Genomic DNA, 21,864 nt, shown 5'->3' with positions numbered 1-21,864 from the left:
CCCTCCCTTCACTTTTTACATATATCCTCTGGTGTTTGCTATTCCTGCCCTGGGAAACAGGTGCTGGCTGCCCACCCTATCTATGCCTATCATAATCTTGTAGACCTCTATCAAGTCTTCTCTCATCCTTCTACACACCAAAAAAGAGAAAAGTCACATTTTTGCCAACCTTGCCTCATAAGGCTTATTTCCAATCCAGGCAACATCCTGGTAAATCTCCTCTGCACCCTCTCCATATCTTCCACATCCTTCTTACAATGAGGTGACCAGAACTGAATATAATATTCCAAGTGTGGTTTCACCAGAGATGTGTAGAGTTGCAACATGACCTCTTGACGCTTGAATTCAATCCCCCATGAATGAAACCCAACATCCCACTGGTCTTCATAACTATTCTATCAACCTGCACGGCAGGTTGATAGAGGGATGTATGGATTTGGAACCCCAAGCTCCCTCTATTCATCCACACTCCTAAGTAACCAACCATTAACCATGAACACAGTTTTCTGGTTTGTCCTTCCAAAATGCATCACCTCACACTTAACCAGATTGAACTCTATCTGCCACTTTTCTGCCCAACTATGCATACTGTCTATATCCTTTTATAACATACAGCAACCTTCAGCACTATCCACAATTCTTCCATCAATGATTCATCTGCAAACTCACTGACCCATCCTTCTTCTTCTTCATCTAGGTCATTTATAAAGATTACAAGAGCGAGGGTCCCAGAATAGATCCTTGCATATGCCACTTGTTGCAGATAAAGTCTTCTGGGGTAGTATTGGATTCTTTGACTATCCATATTCTGCAAGAGGAGCAAGTCTCTTCTCTGGAAGTCATTCCTACTACCTTTTTAGATAAAAAGTTCAAAACTCTGTCCTTACCTTGCCTCAACTTCTTCACTTTCTCCTCAGCCTTTGCTCACCAAAGCCTCATGAATGCAAGCCTCAAATTCCCACTCTTACACTGAGCCACTCACATACTGGCTACTTTGCTTTGATTTGCTTCTGCATAGCTTTCTCGCACTGCGACTTAATTGGTCTGCTGATAATGTTTCTGACAGATAGTTTGCTAACTTTGACTATAGATCAGAATATTGTAGTGGCCCGTAATTGCGGAGATCGGGCCGGCACATCGCGCGGCAGCAGACGCAGACAGAGATTGCTAAAGTGACTCCCAGGACAACAAACCGGCAGGGGTAGAAGCTGGGGCAGCATCAGACCAACAGCCCTAAAATGGCATTGGTCAAACTGCCCAGCTAACTCAGCAGAAACAGGCTGGGGAAGAAGGGCCTTCAAATGCATGGATGTTCCCGCCTGCTATTGTTATTCATATGGCTGACTCAGTCAAGCAGCAAAAACGGCGGGAACTTGAACAGTATAAAAGCAGCCTTTTCAACCCTAATAAAAGAGTGAGCTTAACCTGCCACACTGTGTATGTGTGTGTTTCTTTGCAGCGGTTGGCTACAATTGGTGACTCCGACGGTTTAGAAGGAATTTAAACCTAGCGATGGAGAACGAAGCAGTAGTCAGTGCAGTCGGCCTGAAGCTCCTGACCTTCTGGACAGTTCAACCCAGCATGTGGTTTGACCAGGCGGAGGCTCAGTTCCAGATCCGGGGCATCACAGCAGAGACCACCCGGTACTACCTTGTGATCAGCACCCTGGATCCGCAGACTACAGAATGAGTGGCCAACTTTATCCACAGGCCACCATCGGAAGGCACTTACACTGCCTTCAAAGAGCTATTAACCAGGACGTTAAGGGTAAGCAACTCATCCACACTGAGACCTACCAGACCATCGCACTGAGGGGCGCTAGGTTTCCAGCAATGCACCTGGACTCTACCCCAGCTCAGAGGATGAGTTCTCCAAGGTGCTAGCGGAATTCCTGTCAATCCTTTCCCCTCAGTTCACAGAGGAGATGCCTCGATACGGCGTCAGACATCACATCCTGACCAAGGGCCCACCTCTCCACGCAAGGGCAAGATGACTTCCCCCGGAAAAGCTCCAACTGGCCAAGGACTTCCGCAAGCTCGAGGAGTTGGGTATTGTTCAACAGTCAGACAGCCCATGGGCCTCACCCCTGCAAATGCTGCCTAAAGCAAGTGGGGGCTGGAGACCGTGGTGACTATCGCCGGCTCAACAAAGCCACCACCCCGGACCATTACCCTGTGCCACACATCCAGGATTTTGCGGCAAGCCTGCACTGGGCAGCAATATTCTCAAAAGTGGACGTCAATCAAGGATATCACCAGATTTCGATGCATCCAGAGGACATCCCTAAGACGGCCATCATCACTCCATTGGTGCTGTTCAACTTCCTGAGGATCCCATTCGGGCTCAAAACTATGACACAGATATTCCAGCGACTTATGGATGCAGTGGGCTGAGACCTGGATGGCACTTTTGTCTACCTTGACGATATCCTCGTGGCAAGTAGAACCCGACAGGAACACCTTCAGCACCTCCGAAATCTCTGTAGTCATCTACAGGAGTTCGGCCTCACCATCAACCTGGCCAAACACCAGTTTGGCCTGAACACCATTGACTTCCTGGGCCACAGGATTACAAAGGACGGGGCCACACCACTGCCTGACAAGGTCGAGGCCATCCACAGCTTCCCGAAGCCCAGTACAACCAAAGGTCTGCAGGAGTACATGGGGATGATAAACTTTTATCACAGATTTATCCCAGCAGCTTCTTGACTGATGCGCCTTCTGTTCATCCTGATGTCCCGCAAGGAGAAGGACCTGACATGGGACAACGAATCCTCACGTGCGTTTGTGGAAACCAAAGAAGCCCTGGCCAAAGTTGCACTCCTGACCCACCCCAGACCAGATGCACCCACGGCCCTCACAGTTGATGCCTCAGGAACAGCGATTGGTGGAGTCCTGGAGCAGCAGATAGAAGGAAGTTGGTACCCACTAGCTTTCTTCAGCAAACATCTGCAGCCCCCTGAACTAAAGTACAGCGCTTTCGATATGTACTTAGCCATCCGCCACTTCCAGTACTTTCTTGACGGAAGGGCTTTCACGGACCTCAAACCACTGTCTTTCGCTCTGGCTCAAATCTCCGATAACTGATCAGCCCACCAACAGAGACACTTGTTTAACATCTCGGAGTACATCACCAATGTCAAGCATATCTTGGGCAAAGAAAACGTGGTCACAGACACCTTGTCAAGACACAGAATCCACTCTCTGGTCTACAGTCTAGACTTTGCAGCACTGGCAGAGGCAAGGCAGCAGGACGATGAGATTCCGCAGTACAGGACCACCGTCACAGGCCTTCGGCTTCAGAATGTACCAGTCGGCACAGGTACTACCACCCTCCTGTGCGACGTGGCCACCGGACAGGTTCGACCTATTGTCCCAACGGCATGGAAGCGATGGGTGTTTGACTCCAAACACGAGCTGGCACACCCATCCACCAGGACTACAGTCGGCTGGTGGACAGCAAGTACGTGTGGCATGGATTGCAGAAACAAGTCCGGGGATGGGCCAAGGCATGTACTCAGTGCCAAACAACCAAAGTGCAGCGACACACCAAGGATCCCCCCCACAGCCTTTTGAGCCAATGGAACGTAGGTTTGACCACATTCACGTGGACATAGTGGAACCCTTGACAGTCTCTCAGGGTTTCCGCTATCTGTTCACAGTGATCGATCGCTTCACCCGGTGGCCAGAAGCAAATCTCCTGACCGACACATCCACCAGGTCCTGTGCCAAAGCACCCGTCTCGTCCTGGATTGCAAGATTCGGACTGCCACAGCACATCATTTCTGACCGAGGTGCACAGTTCACTTCCAGTTTGTGGACTGACATTGCCAACCTGTGGGACGCTCAGCTACACCATACAATGACATACCACCCGCAAGCCAATGGCATGGTGGAGCGTTTCACCAGGCACCTCAAGACTGCCCTCATGACCAGACTCAAGGGCCCCAACTGGGTGGACGAGCTACCATGGGCACTACTGGGCATCTGAACAGCGCCGAAAGAAGATCTCCACGCATCCTCTGATGAACTCGTCTATGGAGCCCCACTCACGGTTCGCAGGGATTTCATTCCACAGGCCAGAGGACAGCAGGAGAAGACAACCACCTTCTTGGACAGACTACGCGAAAAGGTTGGTAACCTGGCTCCGATCCCAAGCCAAGTCCAACATCCGCAAAGAACTCAAGGACTGCGAGTATGTGTTTGTACGCAGAGGACCCCACCGTTCACCACTGCAGAAGCCATACGAAGGACCCTTTCAAGTCATCCGGAACAATGGAGCCACCTTTGAGCTACACATTGGTGGTAAACCAAAGATCTTCACTACAGATTAACTCAAGCCTGCCCACACAGACCCAGCAGAACCCGTGGAGACACCAAGACCTCGACGCAGAGGCAGACCACAAAAGACTTTGGGGACTATACCTATGGACACTATAGACAGTAACACCGGTTCTGGGGGGGTTCATGTGGTGGCCCGCAATTGCAGAGATCGGGCCTGCACATTGCACGGCAGCAGATGTGAACAGAGATCGCTTAAGTGACTCCCAGGACAACAAACAGGCGGGGATAGAAGCTGGGGCAGCATCAGACCAACAGCCCTAAAATGGCATTGGTCAAGCTGCCCAGCTAACTCAGCAGAAACAGGCTGGGGAAGAAAGGAATTCATATGCATGGATGTTCCCGACCGCTATTGTTATTCATACGGCTGACTCAGTCAATCAGCAAAAATGGCAGGAACTTGAACAGTATTAAAGCAGTCTTTCCAGCCCTAATAAAAGAGTGAGCTTAACCTGCCATACTATGTGTGTGTGTTTCTTTGACCTACAATTAATAAAATGTGAGGACATGGATTTCAAGGACTCTGTATATTAAAGTTGCTAATAGATTAATATTCAATAAGAATAAATACATTTGTATAAAATCTAGCATATTGGGTTGACCTTAAGCAAATTGCTCAATAAAGCTAAATGTAACATATGTTTAAATCAAGATACACACCATAAATCATAATTTTAATTTTAAATTAACAACTCAGGTTGTAAAAAATCTCAAAACCGCTTGAAACAAAACTAGATTAAAAAGTTGGGTTTTAGGAATCCTTTCCAAAGGTGAGAAGACCAACAGAAGGAATCTTAGATGACTGAAAACTCTGAAAAAGATATAAAGTGGGTGGTGTTGAGGATAGTCTGGAGGGTTGTCATGAGCTTACAGGAAGGCACTGCTAGCTCGAACTGAGAAGTGGCAGGTAGAGTTAAAGCCAAAAAAGTGTGAGGTGGTTCATTTCGGTAGGTCAAATTAGAAGACTGAATTCATTGTTGATGAGTTGTTTCTGAGTGGTGGGGATGAACCAAGAATTCTTGGGATTTGTGTCCATAGGACACTCAAAGCTGCTGCACAGGTTGGTAATGTTACTGCTGTACATGACCTTGGCTGGACACGACTTGGAATATTATGTTCAATTTTGATCTGGAAAGATGTAGACATTGTTAAGAGGGCGTAAATGAGATCTACAAGGATTTGGAGAGCATGCCATACAAGGATAGACTGATCAAATGCTGTCTTTTCTCCTTAGAGCGACAGAAGATGAGGTGTACCAGATGACGAGAGGTATTGATTGTGTGGATGGCCAGAGGGTTTTCCTCAAGATTGAAATGGCTAACACCAAGGTGAACGGCTTTAAGGTGTTGGGAGTAGGCACAGGGGGTTGCAAGTTTTCCCCCCATCCAAAGAGTACCGAGTACATGGTGTGTGCTGCCAACAACGGTAGTTTTTTTAAAACACAATTAGATACATAGACCAGAAAAAAAATAGAGTTATACGGAAGATTCAGAGTGGGTCTTTTTGCTCTTCTGCCTTACTGATATGATAAACAGTCCATTGCTTGACAAAATACCAAATACAAATCCATCAATAACCAAGCAATCCAAATCATTTCATTGTTGGGATTTGTTTCCTGCAAAATATCACATCTGGAGCATTTTCCTATATATATAATTCAACTGCAGCTAATTAACACTATTTATTTTGGGGTATCTTTGAACAAAACTCCTACCTCAGAGGTTGTTGGTTTAGTTGCAACTTCTTTACCAGGATCATGTGATACTGTCAAAGATCCTGTCATGGCTGGCCCACCTGCTGACAGTTTTGCTGCTTCAGCAACTTCCCCATTCGGTAAGATTCCATCAGCAAACCAGACTCGCCGTTGTTCCTTTGGATGAGCCACTAAATAAATGCATTAGTTAGTCAAAATCCAGGCCAACTAAACCAATATCCTTCTATATCATTGAAAAATAATATTTTCAGCACATTTCTTTTCTTCAACACAATCCTTTACTTACTCGTAACTACTTAAGAATCAAGTGGTAATTTGCAATAACAATTAGCTAATGATAGCTTATTTAAAAGCATTCGGAACACAGGCATGGATAGGCTTTTGGTTCTTTATGCCATTTAGCAAGACCAGGTTCATCAGATTTTAGTTGCAATTCAACTTTTCATTCCTAGTCACATAATCCTTAGTTCCTCAGTAATCCAAGAATTGTTACCTGTTTCAATACATCTATATATTGAATTTGCCACTCATGGACCAGCCTGGTTGACCTAATAGAGGTTTATGAAATCATGCAAGGTATTCACAGGGTGCATTTCAGAATCTTTTCCTCATAGCAAAAGCATCACACACCAGAAGACATGTTCCAAGGTGAGGAGGAAATTTAAGGGAGATGTGTGTGCCAAATATTTTACACAGAGTAGCAGTTGTCTGGAATGGGTTGCCAGGAGTTGAAGGAAGTAAATACAATAGAAACATTCAAGAGGGTTCGAGATCAACACAAGGATATGAAGGGGACGGAGTGATAGCTAGCAAGTTGCAGGCACAGGCACATGTGCCTCATGAGCCCATTCCTGTGCTGTACTATTCTATATAATTGCAAAGATCAACTTTCTTCAAATGAAACTCATCTCAGTTTTATGTGGACAACCCTAATACTCAATGTTTTCCACTTTCTTGCAATCAGAATCATCACAGTCCAGTAGAACTCTATTGGATGAACATTGAAGCAACACAAAAAGAGCTGGACAAATTCAGTGGGTCAGGCAGCAAGAAAGGAGCTAAGAGGTGATGGGGAAGGAATGAGGGCAAATACACATTCTGATAGGCTGATGTGTGGGGAACAGGCAGAGAGAGGATGGAAGAAGGAATGGAGCTGCCAGGAAATGGAGATTGATATTGATGCTGTCTAGTTGGAGAATGCCATGACTGAAATCAAGGTACCGCTCCTCCAAGTTGCAGGAGGCCTCAACATGACGGAATCTGAAGCCATGGCAGACATGTCAGTGTGTGAATGGGAAATAGAATTGAAGTGGCAAGTGACTGGGAGATCTTTGGCATGTACATTGGGGTTTTCCAATTTGAGATAACTCACACCTTATCAGGTTCCACTGTTTCCATCTTTCTTTCATCTGCTCCTGTTCTACTTTTCTCATAATCCTCCCCACCCCCACCAAAAAATGTCACTCCATCTATCCTACTTTTATTTGTCCAATATCCAATCATGTCAGCCTTCCACCCATTTAATACAGGCTATCTCCCCTTACCATTTCAGTCTCAAAGGGCCTGAACCCAAAAATGTTGACTGGCCTGTTACAGGATATGTTAGAATAGTTATGGATGAAATATGTCTTTCAAAGAGATAGATTGTGGGGGTTTAGTGTAGGTTACACTTCACAAACATAGTAACACTTCATAAAAGACATCTCATTTAAAATGCAGGAGCTTTGCTGAAGTTAGATGTTGAGGCTCCGGTTGACTTTGCAGAAGCAATGAAGAATGGTGGACTAATGTTATGGGCAATAAAGTCCAGGTTCAGAGATACTGAAAATATCTTTCAAAGATTGGGTTTGGAGCCCTGTAAGAAGTCGTATAATTTTTAGAAGCAGAGAGAAAAATAAACAGTCAAGTGATTATTCTCTTTTGGAGAGAGAGAGGTCAGTTCTACAGTAGCAGTTGTGGCTGCAAAATGTCAAGCTGGCAGGTTTGTTGAAAACCCCATTTTGAAGACGGGTTGTGAGTGCTTAGTTCAGCCTGGTCAAAGCCCTTGTGGTTCATGCAAGAGGAGAGGACTGGCTGTCTAATGTTTCACTTGAAATAAGTGAAACAAAAAGGAACTCTGACGTGATCTGAAAGAAAGACGTTATTATCTGGAGAACCCTGAGGGGGCAAGTTTCTTTGGCAAGACATTGAAGTGGCAGATTAAAAAGGAATCAGTTGTGGGTGTCCAGTGAACAACAAATCTCTATCTGAAAACCAACAAGAACCTTCCTGAGCGGTAACCATTTACCTTTCAAGCACCAAAGCCTGGTGAACTTCATAAATGTTACATTCTATGCACAGTATAAGGATTGCCTGCAATCAGTAAACTTGGAGGAATGAAAAGTGTGAATCAAAGAACTTTTCTGAACTTACACACACATTACATACACATGCGCTTAGAATTAGAAGGGGGTTAAGTTATGTTAGTTAAGTCAATAGTGATAAGTTAAAGTGTGATTATATTTTCATGTTTAAAGATAATTAAAAGCAACTTTTGTTTAAGTAACCATTTGTCTTGGTGAATATCTATTGCTGCGGGTTTTGGGGTCCTCTGGGGTTGTAACAAAACAGAAAACTTTCCAGAACACATACACATTAAATACAAGTGCACTTAGAATTAGAAGGGGGTTAAGTTAATAGTAATGAGTTTAAGATTAATCCTGTTATTATGTTTAAAGAAAATTAAAAGCAACTTTTGTTAAAGTAAACATTGTCTTGGTGAATTTCTATTGCTGCTGGGTTTTGGAGTCCTCCAGCTTTTCTTTGCTCATTTAGATCAAATTCTGTCACCACTCACTTATCAAATAGTTCCAGTAATAATTAGAAAGCAAATTGATTTCAAAAGTTCAATTTAAGGGGAGCGTGGCAAGATGGCGTAGGAAGAAGACGTGTAGAAACACCTCTCCCCAACTGAATAATTAATGCCTGAATTATAAAGACATTTAGCACTTTTAAAACTTTTAAAGAAGTAGTTTAAACTTTGTCTACAGCAATAATGAAGAAAACAAGAGGTCAACTAATGAAGAAATTAACTTTTAAACGTGCATAAAGTGCAGAAGAATTGAGGCCTACCTTCCAGAAAGATCCTCAGGAGTCGAATGGAGAGGCCCTGAAACAGCAAAGTATCCTACAGACAAAGTTGAGCATTACACCGGCACCCTCCTTGCGTTCAGGGATTCAAGATGGTGCTGGTGCAGTGAGTCCCACCATGAAGTGGGGGGGTGGGGCGCAAGTGCGAGACCCGACACGCTCCTGACGAGGCTGGGGAGCGCGAGAGCCCCGACCTAGAACATGAGCACTTGTGCATGGCTGGCGGTGTTGCTGCGACTAACACAGCATCGGAGGACATTTGCCTCCGTAGAACTGGGCATGCACGAAAACTCGCGCATGCACACCACATTCGAGCAGGTCCTGGCTGCAGACGGGATCGGCTTCCGCCAGGCCGATGATGTCGGCCTCGTGTGGGAGTTCAAACCCACAGCCAGGTTTCCCGGGTTAACGTACAAGCAGGAGAAGAGGAAGAAGAAAACTCTGCAATGCTGGAAGAGGAGGAGGAAGCGATTATTATGGAAGCTGCAAGAATTATGGAAGGTAGGCCACAAAGGTTTAAAACTATCCCATTACATACTTTTAAAACTTCTGCTGGAGCTGAACCTGCTAATCCTTTATTGGAAGATATTGATATGCGAATGGATAATATGGCTGTTCAAGTGAGTGAAGGTTTTTCAGAAGTTAAGGCCCAATTTGCTAGTATGAGAGGGAAAATGAACAATATATATGAAAAAGTTTTTGCAGTTAAAATGGAAGTTAATAAATGTTTGAGAGCTGTGGATATGGTACAAGATAAGTTTAAGTAGAATGAGCAAGCTTTTATTGATTGTAATGACAAGGTGGAGAGATATACTGAATGGATTGCCGATGTTAAACATTCTATCACTGGTTGGGACATTCAGAAAAAAGAATTCCTGAAGAAAATTGATACATTGGAAAATCAGAGCTGGCGTAATGTTAAGATAGTAGGTCAACCAGAAGATATTGAAGGAACAGACCTTGTAAAATGTTTCCATAAATGGACTCCAGAAACCTTGGGTGAAGAGGCTTTCCCAGATGGATTGGAATTAGATTGAGCACATAGAGTGATAAGGAAAAATCCTTTCCCAGGTCAACTTCCAAGGGCAATTCTCATTCGTTGCCTGTAGTATCAAGATTGAAAGATGATTTTGAGGCTTGAGGTGCCAAAAGCTCGTAAAAGTCAGAACCCTTTGATGATTCAAGGCAATAGGGTTTTTTTAATGCCGATTTGAGTCAAGATGTTATTAGGAGACGTAAAGAATTTAATCCTGTGAAAGCAGTTCTGTGGAAGAAGGGGAATAGATTTGTTTTTAAATACTTGGCTGTTTTGAAGGTGTTTTATGGAAATTTTCAGGCTCAATTTTTTTTAAATGAGAGTGTGTAGCGGCGGCTACACTGCTAACTGAAGGATCGCACAACCAGACAGGTTGAGTTCAGTGAGCAAAACTGATTTATTGCAGGCTGCCTGGCTGGTCTTAGACTCCCAGCCCGGACGTGGCTGAGAACCGTGCTGGGGGGCCCCGATATCACCATGGTGTCACGTGGGTCACCAAGCGCAGGCTTCTGAGACCGGTGCTGAGGTCAGGAGGGAACCTCCGACAGCGCCATTTTGGCCGGCTGCCCCACCGTGTGCGTGACAAGTGGGGTCGGTTCACCTGCCTAATGGCGTACCACCACAAAGGCCCCCACAGAACCGGCTCCAATGTCCTTTTTGGCTGGGCGGCCTCGCTTTTGGGTTGGGCCACAACTACTGGCTCGATGGGGGTCAAGGTGGGCTGGCTTTAACCTGTCCACCATAAACAGTTCCCTCTTACCACCCATGTCCAGTGTGAAAGTGGATCCTCAACGCTGGATGACTTTGTACGGCCCTTCGTATGGTCTTTGTAGAGGTGCTGTGGATGGGCCCCATCTGATAAAAACGTACTCTGCGGAATACAGCTCGCTGGGGACATAAGAGGCCTGTGTTCCGTGCCTGGGCAGCAGTGGGGATGTGAAGGAGTCCAACTGGGCCCGGAGGCAGGAAAGTAGACTGTGTAGTGACTGCTGGGGGTTGTGGGGTGTGCTGACGAACTCACCAGGTAAGGCTAGCGGTGCACCGTAGACCAGCTCGGCTGATAATGTCTGAAGGTCTTCTTTGGGTGTCGAGTGGATGCCCAGGAGCACCGAAGGCAGCTCATCCACCCAGTTGGGGCCAGTGAGGCGGGCCATCAATGCCGACTCAAGGTGGCGGTGCAATCGCTCGACCAGCCCATTGGCCTGTGGGTGATAGGTCGTGGTGTGATGTAGCAAGCTGTGCCCAGAGGTGAACTGAGCACCCCGATCACTGGTGAGGTGGTTTGGGACGCCGAACCGGGCAACCCAACCGTTCAAAAGCGCTTGGGAGCAGGAATCCGTGGAGGCATCTGGCATCAGGACTGCCTCGGGCCAACGAGTGGTGCAGTCTATCACTGTGAAAAGGTAATGGTTACCTCGGGAAACTGCTGGGGAACCACTGGACGCGGGATGCCTATGGAGACATCGCACAGGACGGTGCCCTTACTATGAGGAGTCAGTAGGTCCTGGAACCGCAGGCCAGTGATGGCAGTCCTGAAGGCCAGCATCAACTCGTCAGACTTCTGGTCCTGAGCGAGCTGGTCGAAATCGAGGCCGGGTGTCAGCACGCAAATGGCTGGTCGTGAGAATGCATCGGCAACCATGTTGTCCTTCCCCGCCTTGTGCCGAATGTCGATGGTGAACTCCAACATGATGGAGACGTGACGCGGTTGGCGGGCCAACCAGGGATCTCTTGCCATAGTGAGCACCTGAGTGAGGTGTTTGTGGTCGGTAAAAATGGTAAAAGGCCTCCCCTCCAAGAAATAGTGGAAATGACGCACCGCCAGGTACATGCCCTGCAACTCTTGATCGAAAGTGCTATACTTGCGCTCTGGCAAGCGAAGAAGTCGGCTAAAGAATGCCAGTGGTTTCCACTGTCCATTCACCTGCTGCTCCAGGATGGCGCCAACAGCTGTGGCAGAGGCATCAACAGAGAGCGCCATATGCAGGTCGGTTCGTGGGTGGACGAGCAGGTTAGCCTTCGCGAAAGCATCTTTCGTGGCTTCGAATGCCTTGCTGGCCTCTGGAGTCTAGGCGAGTGTCTTGTCTTTTGCCGGAATGAGGGCGAATAGCGGCTGCATGAAGCGTGCAGCGTCTGGAATGAAGCGGTTATAGAAATTGACTATACCCACGAATTCCTGTAGCCCCTTGAGGTTGTCCAGGCATGGGAACTCCCTGACTGCAGCGACCTTCGTAGTGGCAGGTGTAGCTTCTTCAGCCGTGATGGTATGGCCCAGAAACTGCATGGGATAACGCTGATCTGGGCCCCAGTGTTGACAAGGAAGCGTTGGCCACTGACTGAATCCCGCAGGTAAAGAAGGCTGTGTTCTTGGCCAGCCGCCGCAGACATGAAGAGCGGCCAGCCTGCTCGTTTCCCTGGAACAAGCAGGGCTGACGACACCTCCAAGCCTTGGCTCCCCAGTGTTGGTGGAAGAAGCAGAGGCCTGAAGTGGATGGCTTCCTTCTGGCTATGCTCTTTGAGGCCCATTCAGGGGCCAGGTGTTCCACCGCAGAACTAGAGGAAGGCTTGGCGTGGTCATGCCCATGACTCGTAACCTGCTGGACTGCTAAGCCCTCCGGGAATCGCTCGAGCCATAGCTCCTGAGCCTTTTGAGTGACCTTCCTAGGGTCGACAAAGCATTCCTGGGACAGCAATGGCCGGATGTCTTCAGGCAGATGGTCGAGGAAGATGCGCTCGAAGAGTGGGCAGTTGGTATGATTGCCCATGAGCGCGAGCATCTCGTCCATCAACTCGATGAGAGTTCTGTCCCCCAAGGCGTCAAGGCGCAGCATCCGAGCGGCATGCTGATGCCTGGAGAGGCTGAGGGATCCGATGAGCACCTGCTTGATGGTCCCATACTTACCTTCCACAGGTGGGTGCTGAACGAGGTGCAGCATTCGTTTGGCGGTGGCCTGGTTCAGGGCGGCGACCACATGGTAGAACTTGGTCGAATCTGATTAAATCTAGCGGAGGTGAAACTGAGCCTCTGCGTGGCGGAACCAGGTCTCCGGCTCCTGTACCCAGAAGTCAGGAAGCTTGATGGCTATGGCTTTGATCAAAGGGTCATTCATGTCGGGTTCAAAGACGTTTGAACCTGTCGGGGTTACCAATTGTAGCAGCGGCTACAATGCTCACTGAAGGATCGCACAACCAGATGGGTTGAGTTCAGTAAGCAAAACTGATTTATTGCAGGCTGCCTGGCTGGTCTTATACTCTCAGCCCGGATCTGACTGAGAACCGCGCTGGGGGGGCCCCCTGACGTCACGTGGGTCGCCAAGCGCGGTCTTCTGAGCCCGGTGCTGAGTTCGGGAGGAAGCCCCCAATGGCGCCATTTTGGCCGGCTGCCCCGCCGCGTGTGTGACAAGCGGGGCCAGTTCGCTTGCCTAATGGCAAGTGGAGGGGGGGAGGGGGGGAGGGGGAGGTGGATGACTCTGAAACTTCCGAAGTCGTCTGCCACTAGTGGTTTTGACCACACCCGGTCTATAGAGGGAGGTACTACTAAGCTGGGGTATTTTTGAGGAGGGGGTTATATTTTTTCTTTAGTGAGTATTTTTTGGTTTTTTTTAAGATTTAGGTTAGTTTGTTGTGTTTTAAAGAGATTTTTTAAGGAGCTTTTAGATTTGTTCTAGTGTTGGCTGTGTTGGGTGCCACCCTAAGGGAAAAAAATGAATAATTTGAATTTTGCGACATTTAATGTTTAGGGGCTTAATCATCTGATAAAAAGGAAGTGAGTATTGGATTATAATAAAAAGATGAAGGTTGACATTGCTTTTCTACAAGAGACTCATTTGACTGAGAAATAACATGTAAAGTTGAAACGCGATTGGGTAGGTTATGTTATTGCATTGTCTTTTAACTCTAAGGCTAGAGGGGTAGTTATTTTAATACATAAAAAGTTGGAATCATTCTCTGCCAATGCAGGTAGAGTATTGACGGTTAATTGTAAAAAATTTTCAGAAGCTTGGACTTTGATGAATGTGCATGCTCCAAATGAAGACGACAAAGAATTTGTAACTGAAACGTTTTTGAATTTGAATCAAACAAATTAAGAAAACTAAAATGGTTAAAACAATAGCTGTACTAATGAAAGATCTGAATTTGGTAGAAATTTGGAGATGACTAAATCCAACTAAGATTTTTCATTTCATTCTGCACGTCATGATTCTTTTTCGAGAATTGATTTATTTTTGGTATCAGTACAACTGAATATAAGAGTAGGATTTTGTCCCATCATTCTTTGCTATTAATTTCCTGTACTGGTCCTGAGGTGGTAGAAACTGCTTATCGTTGGAGATTTAATGAGGTGTTATTAAAAAAAAATGAATTTATTGAATATATTAGGGATCAAATTACATTTTTTCTGCAATCAAATGAGGATTCAGTACGGAGTACATTTATTTTATGGGACGCTTTAAAAGCATATTTGAGGGGCCAGATCATTAATTATTCAATGAAGGTTAAGAAGCATTATGTGGCAGAGAGTCAGAATTTGGAGAAAGAGAGAGGTATTAGAGAAGAAATTTCGAAGGAACTCGACAGAGGACAATAAAGCACAGTTATCTAGATTGAAATTACGTTATAACTTTGCAAACTTATAAATACGAAAAAATGATCCAAAGATCGAAGCAACATTATTATGAATTAGGAGAGAGGGCCCATAAAGTTTTGTTTTGGCAGTTAAAGACCAAACAAGCTTCAAGGACAATAAATGCAGTCTGGAGAAACTCGACAATTACATCTAAACCCCAGGAGATTAATGATGAATTTCGTACATTTTATCAGAATTTATATACCTCTGGGGTGACCCAGGATAATGAACAGATTGATTCTTTTTTGGCTAACTTAAACTTACCTTCTTTGAATGCGAAAGATGTAAGTGAATTAGGTAGTTTCTTTACTAAATTGGAGCTTAAGGAGGTATTGCAGACTATGCCTAGTGGGAAATCTCCAGGAGAAGATAGATTTACAATGGAGTTTAATAAAGAATTTTATGATTTATTACTTCTGGTCTTTACAGATGTGAAGTGCCAGTTGATGAAGTAGACAAAGGCGATGCGGTCAGACAATATTCATGGCTTTTATTAGCAGAAACTTATGGTACAATAATGAAAGACAATGGGTGCATACACAGTTATACCCAAAAGGGAGTGTCTTTAATGGTAGAGATAATGCACAGCCAATGTTAGTACAGCAAGGCTTGCCAGAGGGGAGACAGGCAGCTTACCAGAGATTTACCACAGTCTCCCCCTGGCAGAAGAAGGGTTAAAAACAAAAGGACAGGTGCTAGGTAAAATTTAAGCAAGCAATACATGGATACCATATTTGGCAGAGAGGATTCTCTGACAGCCAAAACACGCCAGTATCTAGCAGAGCAATCGAAATATAATGAGATGTTTTATGAATACTGCAGCCTCTCAGGTTGTTTACGAATTCTAGTTGATTTCTAATTGGAACAGATTGCTTCGTAACCTTGGGAACTGATACAGGCTCCGGATCTGTAGTGTGGGAAGGTTGGACTTCTGGACTCGCTCCAGAATCGCCAGCATGAGGCAGTGGAGCCTCAGCATTGTCATCTGAATGCTTACTAGGGGTCACAGGCTGGGATTGGGGGGGTGAGTCCAACCTCACAGGCTCATGCTGAGTAGGGGTGCGAGGAAGGGGCGAACCAGGTGGGGCCAGATCTCTTAGGGGCACAGTGTCAGTGCTTCCTTCTAGAAATTTAACATGAGCATAATTGGAGTTAGTATGCAGTAGCTGAACTGGTTGGACTAGAGGGTCCATTTTACACGTCTGAGCGTGGCTCTTCAGCAGCACGGTTCCAGGCTCAGATAAACAGGCTGGCCAGTCATTCACAGTTCCTGATTTCCTAGGAAAAGCAAACATATGTTCATGATGTGTTTGATTTGTTGCAGTACACAATAAAGACTGAATAGAATGTAGTGCCTCAGGCAGCATCTCCTGCCACTGGGTAACAAGGTTACCATGTGTTTTTAAAACAAGATTGAGAGTCTTCCAGACTGTAGCCTTAGCCCTTTCAATCTGCCCATTGCCCTCCGGGTTGTAGCTCGTGGTACGGCTGGTGCCAATCCCCTTTCGTAGCAGGGCTTGGCACAGCTCAGGACACATGAATGCTGAGCCTCTGTCTGTATGAAAGTAATTGGGAAAACCAAAAACACTGAAAATTCTGTCAAGTTCCTTAATGACAGACGCTGACAAGACGTCAGGGCAGGGTATCGCGAAGGGAAACCTTGATTATATGTCGATTACAGTAGGAAAAATACATTGTTGTTGGAAGGTAACGGCCCTTTAAAATCCAAGCTAATCCTCTCAAAAGGTTGGGTTGCCTTGATGAGAGTGTCCTCCGGAGCTTTAAAGTACTGCAGTTTTCATTCTGGGCAAAAAGTTCACCTTTTAGTCAGTTTTCTGACTTCTTCGAGGGAGTAAGGAAGGATGTTAGCCCTTATGTAGTGGAAGAATCTCGTGACCCCTGGGTGGCAGAGTATGCTATGGATCTCTTTTAGCCCCTCAAGCTGAGCACCGGCAGCAGCTCGTGACAATGCATCAGAGAGATCATTTAACCTGCCCGGTCAGTATTGGATCTCATAATTGTAAGTTGAGAGTTCTATTCGTCAGCGTGCCATCTTATCGTTTTTGATTTTACTTTTGTGTTTAGTACTGAACATATAGGCTACAGATTTCTGATCAGTGACCAGGGTCAATTTTCTGCCGGCTAGAAAGCGTCTCCAATAGCAAACAGCTTCAGTGATAGCCTGGGCTTCTTTTTCAATGGCACGATGTTTTAGTTCAGGTCCACGTAACGTGCGGGAGAAGAATGCCATAGGTCTGCACTTTTTATTAAGGGTTCCTGCCGAAGTACAATCTGAGAAACCAGTTTCCACTTGGAACGGGACATCCTCGTCAATGCACGAGAGTGCAGCTTTGGCAATATCAGCTTTAATTCTCTCGAAAGTCTTCAAGGCCATTGGAGAGGAAAAGATTTAGAGTCAAACAGAGGGCGTGCTTTCGTAGCGTAGTCACGTACCCATTTGCTGTAGTAGGAAAAGAATCACATACAACTTTTAAAGACTTTTGCTTAGTCTGGGATGGTAACTTCTTAAGAGGAGCCATTCTTTCCGGATCGGGGTGGATTTCACCCTTGCGGACAATGTAGCCCAGATGGGTAGCTCTGTCGCGTTGAAAACACATTTGCCCTCGTTAAATGTAAGGTTGAGTTCTTTAGCTATTGCTAAAAATTTCTTTAGTTTGCTGTTGTGCTCAGTCTGTGTTTTCCCACAGACAGTGACATTATCCAGATAGGGAAATGTACCCTGTAACTCATACATTCGAACAATCTTATCCATCTCCCTCTGAAACACTGACATACCATTAGTGACTCCAAAAGGCACCCTTTTAAACTGGTATAACCCACCATCAGCCTCAAAGGCTGTATAGGGTCGTTCTGTTTTTTAAAATTGGGATTTGGTGGTAAGCTGCTTTGAGGTCGAGAGTGGAGTACACTTTGTATTGCGCTATCTGATTAATCATTTCATTGATGCGTGGAAGGGGGTAGGCATCCAGGTTAATGTAACGGTTGATTGTCTGGCTGTAGTCAATAGCCAGTCATTTCTTAGTGTGATTTTTCACAACTACCATCTGGGCTCGCCACAGACTCTTACTAGGTTCAATTACTCCCTCTTTAAGAATTCTCTGGGTCTTAGCTTTGATAAACTCACGATCCTCTTTGCTGTAAGAACGGCTCTTAGTGGCAATTGGCCGACACTCGGGGAATAAATCACTGAAAAGGGAGAGAGCTTTGATCTTTAATGTGGACAGACCCCAGTAACTAGTGCAGGGGATGTCAAGTGTGGGTAGTGGCCCATCGAAATTTAACACTACACTTTTCATCTGAGATTGAATATCCAACCCCAGTAACAAAGGAGCGCAGAGCTCAGGCATTACAAAAAGCCACACAGCAGCAAGGCAATGTCCCTGCAAATTTAAAGTAGCTTTACACTTGTCCCGTATAATTTTTGTAATTTCACTATAAGCCATCAATATCTTTCGGTTCGCTGGATATCTCCACAAATTTAAGGCTTTGGTGACCTTCTCGTGGATGTAGCTGTCAGTACTCCCCGAGTCTATTAGGTAATCAAGAGTCTCACCATTCACCTCCCCCTTCATAGTCAACCATTCCAGTCCGTAACATCCCCCAAACTTTACAGTTAATTGAGCTATCACAGGGGAACTTTGTGCTGATCTCACCTCGCCGTCACTTGAAGCAGATTCAGCCGGCTTGTCTGAAGATCCCTCCTTTTCACAGCTGTCTTCCATTTCTGCAGCCCCAGGATGAATTTTCTCGGCACTTCTCCTCTTCTTAACAGTGGTAGTATTTTTCGCCTTACACACTTTAGCGAAGTGGCCGAGTTTCCCACAATAGCTGTAGATAGCAAATCGAACTGGGCACTTCTGTCTGGGGTGCCAGCTTTCATCACAGAAGTAGCATTTGCCAGGGGTTCGCCTTTTTCTTTCCTTCGGGGTTCCAGCACTCCTGGATGTTTCCCCTTCAGTTTCTAGCATTCCACTGGTCCGCATAGCACTTCTCAGTGTTTTGGCTCCGTCTCCAGCAGCCTCTGTTGGATGTAACTGGAGTCTATTCTGTTGACAAAAGCATCCAGCTTCAAGGCATTGCGGTGTTGTTGTACATTGACTGCCCTAACATCACATTCGTTTGCCAGTGAGTCGAAGGCTAGTGCACAGGCAGTATCACTTTCCCCAGGTTTCTGGCATATAGCCAGCAATTGGTGTCGAGCAAGCACCACGTTCTGTGGCACCGCATAGTAAGCAGTCAGACGTTCCTGGGCTATAGCCAGAGTGTTAGCTCCTTGCGTTACGGCAAAATGGACTTCACCTAGCAGGGAATTCAGGTGGCCCCACTGTATTGCCTTCTCAACCACGTTGTTTTGAGCCATGTAGTAATCGAAACAAGCAATCCAGTGGTTGAAAATTTCTCTGGCCCTCGGGGCAGACTGGTCGATTATCAACCGCTCTGGCTTGAGTCTGCATCCATTTCTGCTAATAAAATTGATGTGCCAGTTGATGAAGTAGACAAAGTCGATGCGGTCAGACAATATTCATGGCTTTTATTAGCAGAAACATATGGTACAATAATGAAAGATAATGGGTGCATACACAGTTATACCCAAAGGGGAGTGTCTTTAACAGTAGAGATAATGCACAGCCAATGTTAGTACAGCAAGGCTTGCCAGAGGAGAGACAGGCAGTTTAGCAGAGATTCACCGCAGGATGTGGTTAAACAAGCTACAGAAACTGGTTTGTTTCTGGAGACTTTTACTAGGGCATTAATAACACTTATTCCAAAGGACAAAGATCCTTTAAAAGTTGCTTCATATAGACCGTTTTCTTTATTGAATGTGCACTATAAGATTGTATCTAAGGTATTAGCTAACAGATTGGCTAAATATTTACCACAATTAGTGCATGTAGACCAAGGGGGTTTTACTAAGAATAGGTATTCAGCCGATAATATTACCAAAATGATTACAATAATTAATGCAACTCGACCAACCAATGATAGTCGCCCTAGACACGGAAAAAGTTGTCGATCATGTTGAGTGGAATTTTTTATTTAAAAGTAATAGAAAGATTTAAATTTGGACAACTCTTTACTGGTTGGGTGAAGGCTTTATATACAAATCCTTCTGCACAGGTGGTGATAAATGGACAGGTGTCTAGATCAACTAGACAGGGCTGCCCACTGTCATCAGCCTTGCATTGGTTATAGAACCATTGGCTCAGGCTATCAGACAGGATGTTGATATCAAGGGAATTAAAGTTGGTGAGCACGACTATAAAATTAATCTGTTAGCAAATGATATGTTGATATATTTATCATACCCTAGAAATTCTTTGGGGCCATTACAAAATTTGTTGAATCAATATAGAGAAATCTCTGGTTATAAAGTTAATTGAGATAAAAGTGAGATATTACAAATATCAAATGAGGATTTTTCTGATTGTAAACAGCTTACGAAGTTTAGATGGTCTAATATAATTAAATATTTAGGCGTAACAGTAGATAGAGATTATCAGATAAAATTAAGTACCATTATTAAGTAAGATTAAGTTTGATTTGAATAGATGTAAGGATTTACTTTTAACTTTGATTGGGAAAATAAATTGTATTAAAATGAATATATTTCCTCGTATTCAATATCTTTTTCAATCTATTCTGTACCAAAAAATGTTTTAAGGAATTAAATATGGTGGTACGATTGTTTTTTATGGAAAAGTAAATTGTTGAGTTTCTCTGCATAAGTTGACATGGAGATACGAGTTAGGTGGACTTCAATTACTAAATTTTCAGAACTATTATGAGGCAGCACAATTAAAGTGTATTAATAGGATGTTTGATACTGATCAACCTTCAATATGGGCTATGGTGGAGTTGGCTCAGATTTTCGAATATAATATTCTGTGGTGCTTGCAGAAGCTGAAAGAAATCACTGCTGCCACACCAAAGGTCGTTAGCCTGTATGCTTCTTTCTTTTACTCGGCTTAGAGGAAAAATTCAGGATAACATCAAGTTCTTTATATACTTATTATCAAATCCAGGCGCTTCTGATAGAAAACTATATCTGACATTAATTAATTTCGTAACTCTATCTACATACATATTAATCCATTCCTCCTGCAATAATGTAATAGATAAGTCCTTCTCCCATTTATACCAGAGATTCATCCCCAACGCCACCTGCATCATGTGCCCTCTTTGGAAGGGATTTGGTTTTACTTGGACAAACTAAAGTTGAGATATTAATTGTGCTTACTGGGAAGAAAGGGCTCATTTCTGAAATGTATGCATTATTACAGGAAAAGATATAGCTTAGTTAACTACAATTTTTTACATCAGCTGTATTTGACTCCTGAGAAGTTGAAAAGATACAGCTTTAGTTCTTCAGATTTGTGTTTTCACTGTGGAAGACAGACAGGGACTTTCTTACATTCAGTATGAACATGTGAAAATGTTAAACATTTTTGGGGAAAATTATCAAGTTTTTGGAAGATTTATTCAAGATTGAATTGCAATTGGATCCGTTACTGTGTTTATTGAGTTACACCAATATATTAATGATGAGTTTACAATTGGATAAATTTCAAATTGTATTTATAATTCTGGGGTTAGCGGTAGCTAGAAAATGTATTGCTGTTACATGGAAAAATGATGTTGAATTGAATATACAAAGATAACATAATGAACTAAAATCATGTCTTTGTTTAGAAAAGATAACTAATAATTTTTTAAATAATTATCCTTTTTTGTTAAAATGTGGACTTTATATTTGAAATGTATGGGTTTAGATATAAATGTTCTTTTTAAAGATGTAAAAGGTTGGCACACCACACAGCAACTGATAATTACCCAAAATATGTATTTTGCTCCAATTTGGGGGGGAGGGATGTAGGGGGTGGGGTGGGAGGAGGGCAGGGAGGGAGGGGGTATCAAGGGTATAGTTTTTTCTAAGTAAGTTGTTATATATGTATTTTATAAAATTCAGAAATAAAATTTTCAAAAATAAAGTTCAATT

At 44.5% G+C, this 21,864-nt stretch overlaps 1 protein-coding gene across 4 annotated transcripts in view; it reads right to left on the bottom strand.

Moving 5' to 3' along the window:
• The window catches only part of zfyve9a (zinc finger, FYVE domain containing 9a), a 189,436-nt gene that overhangs the window by 52,114 nt on the left and 115,458 nt on the right, over positions 1 to 21,864 (bottom strand). For all 4 annotated transcript variants that reach the window (XM_069938663.1, XM_069938665.1, XM_069938666.1 and 1 more), the window contains one exon: positions 6,055 to 6,224. In XM_069938663.1, coding sequence (XP_069794764.1) covers positions 6,055 to 6,224 — 170 coding nt within the window. The remainder of the gene's footprint in view (positions 1 to 6,054; positions 6,225 to 21,864) is intronic.

Source organism: Narcine bancroftii, chromosome 5 (assembly GCF_036971445.1).
Source record: "Narcine bancroftii isolate sNarBan1 chromosome 5, sNarBan1.hap1, whole genome shotgun sequence".
In the NCBI taxonomy this organism is placed as follows: domain Eukaryota; kingdom Metazoa; phylum Chordata; class Chondrichthyes; order Torpediniformes; family Narcinidae; genus Narcine; species Narcine bancroftii.
Note: the sequence above shows the minus strand (reverse complement) of the source record. Positions and strands in the feature narration are given on the sequence as shown.